This window comes from Kryptolebias marmoratus, linkage group LG18 (genome assembly GCF_001649575.2).
Source record: "Kryptolebias marmoratus isolate JLee-2015 linkage group LG18, ASM164957v2, whole genome shotgun sequence".
In the NCBI taxonomy this organism is placed as follows: Eukaryota; Metazoa; Chordata; class Actinopteri; order Cyprinodontiformes; family Rivulidae; genus Kryptolebias; species Kryptolebias marmoratus.
Window position 1 is genome coordinate 20,670,983 of NC_051447.1, and position 3,612 is coordinate 20,674,594.

The following is a 3,612-nucleotide window of genomic DNA, read 5'->3' on the forward strand; positions in this document are numbered from 1 at the left end:
ACACCAACTATAGGATTTATCAAAAAGGAAAGTCTTAAAGCAGACAGGGTGTCAGCCTCAGGGAGGAGCCTGAGAACTGGAAGCTCCGCCTCCTGTTCTCCTGTTAGAACCTCTAGGAACCACAAGGAAACCTGCAGTCTGAGAGCAGAGAGCTCTGTTAGGAAAATATGGAGCAATAAGATCTTTAATATCAGATGGAGTTTGGTTGTTGAGAGCTTTGGATGTTAGGAGGAAGATCTTAAATTCTCCTCTGAATCTGACAGGAAGCCGACGGATCAGATTTTAAAGTTTGCTGATAACCCTGACTGTGGGTCAGAGGTCAGAGGTCAGGATCTTTAAAGACAAATGTGTCTGATTTTAGAGAAGACTCTTCAGTTGTGTGGTTTGAAATGGTTCTCCAGTCTAAACACCTGGGAGCTGTTCCTAAAGACGGACTGACCTTTGACCTGCACGTGGACTCACTTTGTGAGAAGGCTCATCAGAGGATGCTTTAATGTGGGTAAATATGGTTTAATGTGGGTTTAATGTAGTTTAATGTAGTTTAATGTGGGTTAAATGTGGATTCTACTTTATGAGAACAGCTGCAGAACCTCACCCACCTTCACAAGGAGAGCTCAGTGAAAGCAGGTTCTGCTCACCCGCTCCACGGTGAGTCCAGGTTGGTTCTGGCCGGGTTCAGGTTCAGGTTCAGGTTCTGCTGGACTGAGGACTGAAACCTGCAGTTCTGCAGCCGTCAGGCCTCAGCTGGGGTTTCAGGAAGGCTTTGTGGTTCTCCGACTCCTGGCTGTGAGACAAATTGTCCCAAGAGGAGAATAAAGATTTCTGAAGTTAAACTTTGAACCATCGACTGTTTAAAACCCTAAAACAAACACTAGACATCTGACAGGAAGCTGGAAGCTGAAGCTGAAACAGAACCAGCATTAAACCAACAGCAGGGGTGCTTGGAAGCTTTAAAGAACCCAAAGTTATGGTCTGTCAGGCAGATCACGGATCTCCAGCTTTATTTAGGAAAACTTTCACAAATACGGACTGAAGTTCCTCGGTTTGGACGACCGGCGCCACCCAGAGGCCTAAAGCCCTCCCACGTTCTTCACTTTTTATATTTCAGCTGTTTTACAGAAACCATTATTTTACAGCATGCTAACATGCTAACTAGCACCCTTGATGGTGGACTAACAGCCCTCAGACCCGTCAGCTGTTGGTTCTGTTGGAGCACAGCTTTTCTCCTCAGCTGGACTTTTTGTTCTGGTTCGGTTATTTTCTCCCTGATAGGGTCCGGTTGTCATGGAGACGGCTCATCCTGGGAAAAGTAATCACACGCGTCCGAGGCACAGCCCGGCTGTAAATCAGCGCCGAGGTTCTTTTGTGTTCCGAGTTTTAATCTAAAGCTGGACAGGTTCCAGAACATCTGAGACCGGTTCTGATCCGTCTGTCGGATCAGGACCGGTGTTTGTGGTGCGTTCAGGTTCCCTGTAAATCAGAATAAATCCAGCCTGCAGTGAGCTGAGATGAAAACTGAGCTAAAAGAAATTTTAAAGAGAATTTTAGGATTTAAGTTTTTTACAAATAAAAACCCGTCCAGTTGGGTTCCAGTCAGTCATGTGACTGATCATGTGACTGATCATGTGACCAGAGCAGCGTCCTGTTCTGAAGCACGGCAGAGGCTGCAAAACAACCCACCATTAAAATATAAAGTTTGGGAAACATCTTACCTGCTTCAGTTTGGAGAACTGGTTCAATTCTGACAGGACTGAAGTGGATCGTTGTCTTTAAACGGCTTAATCAGGAAGTGCTACAGCTAGCTGTTACTGCTGCTAGCTGTTGTGAAGAACTGCATCATGTGAAACTGAAGGTTTATAAACCAGGGTTAGGGTTAGATCCACTTTGACCTTTGCTTCATTTGGACTAGCCTTTAGCTCATCAGTCAGGTCAGAATGAAACAACAGGAGAACCACTCTGGCCCACATCATGATGCAGCCCCCTCCGTGCTTTGGAACACAACACTGTTCTGGGCTCTGAAGTATAAGGCTCTACCTGGACCATCTGAAGACTTTGTTCTGGTTCTGGTGAGAGCGGTTCTGGTCGGTGTTCTGACTGATCTTGTCTGTTTGTGTTGCAGCAGGATGAACGGATCTGAACCTGCAGGTCTCAGCGGCGCCGGCGTCTTCGGCTCCTACAGCTCAAACATCAAGTGAGTCTGATGATGATGGAGATGATGATGATGATGCAGATGATGATGATGCAGATGATGATGATGATGATGGACTCTTTTTCAGATTTCAGAGCAAAAACTGAATCTGTTTAGTTTTCTGGGTTCTGAAGGTTCTGATGAGATCAGGTTGTTTGTCTGCAGAAGGTCAAAGGTCACCTGAAGTGGACTTTAAACCCAACAGAAACCAGAAACCAGAACAGGAAGCTGCAGAAATCTGAGCGTTTAAACTCAGTTGAAACGAACAGTTTTAAGACTAAGAACGTGGATCAGAACTTAGGGTCCGATCGGTGCCGGGTTTGGGTCTGAACATCATGTGGACCTGATCAGTCGGCCAGTCAGAACCCAAACAGAACCAGGATGTTGAGTTGAAACTTAAACCGATGATGCGTTTGTGTGTTTCAGTGGACACAACTCCCCGTCTCCTGAACCTCCCAGAAACAAAGCCAAGAGCGGTGCCAAAGCTCTGTACGGTGAGTTCTGGTTCTGATCCGTGTCTTTGTTCGTTTCTGGGCTGTAAAATGTCTCATTTGTTTGGACCAACAGGATCCGAGGAGTCCTACTTCCTTCGTTCTTCTTCCAAACAGAAAAAGAAAAGTCGAAGTGAGCCTGGTTTGTTTTTAACCGGGCCCGGTTTGTTTAACCAGGCCCGGTTTGTGTGGGTTTGTTTAACTGGGCCCGGTTTGTTTAACCAGGCCCGGTTTGTGTGGGTTTGTGTGGGTTTGTTTAACTGGGTCCAGTTTGTGTGGTTTGTTTCGAGATGCTGCGTTTAAGGACCTGTGGAAAGCTGGGTCATTTGATGTGAAATTCATGTTTTTTCCTCCTTGTTTTTTTTCTGAGTGAGAGATTTTTTTTATTTAAAGAAGAACAAGGAGCCACAGGTTCGTCTTTGGACCAGCTGTTGATGCATCAGAGGCTGAACCACTGGTAGAGTCCAGTTGTTCCGTCCACCAGTCTTTGTCCTGGACAAAAAAAACATGGCCGCCACCAGACGGTGGTTCATTTAAATCAAGAAAATTTATATTTTTAATATCCAGAAGAATCCAGAGGAAATAACATGAATTTAATGGTACCTGAAAGAACTGTTTTACACCAGTCCTCAAACGCACCATGTGTTGGGAACCTTGAGGAGCTGAGGGCATAAAAGTCTGAAAACCAAGGTTTACAGAGTGTCCCTGAATGCGTCATATGAGCCCGTTTTCAGCTCTGAGCATCACAGAGTGTCCCTGAATGCGTCAGATGAGCCCGTTTTCAGCTCTGAGCATCACAGAGTGTCCCTGAATGCGTCAGATGAGCACGTTTTCAGCTCTGAGCATCACGGGGTGTCCCTGAATGCGTCAGATGAGCCCGTTTTCAGCTCTGAGCTTCACAGGGTGTCCCTGAATGCCTCAGATGAGCCCGTT

At 46.0% G+C, this 3,612-nt stretch overlaps 1 protein-coding gene across 1 annotated transcript in view; it reads left to right on the forward strand.

The window, feature by feature from the left end:
* The window catches only part of eps8a (epidermal growth factor receptor pathway substrate 8a), a gene marked incomplete in the record, with an annotated part of 25,068 nt that overhangs the window by 6,103 nt on the left and 15,353 nt on the right, over positions 1 to 3,612 (forward strand). Inside the window, 3 exon segments of the mRNA XM_037981212.1 lie at positions 2,120 to 2,191; positions 2,615 to 2,682; positions 2,756 to 2,812. Coding sequence (XP_037837140.1) covers positions 2,124 to 2,191; positions 2,615 to 2,682; positions 2,756 to 2,812 — 193 coding nt within the window.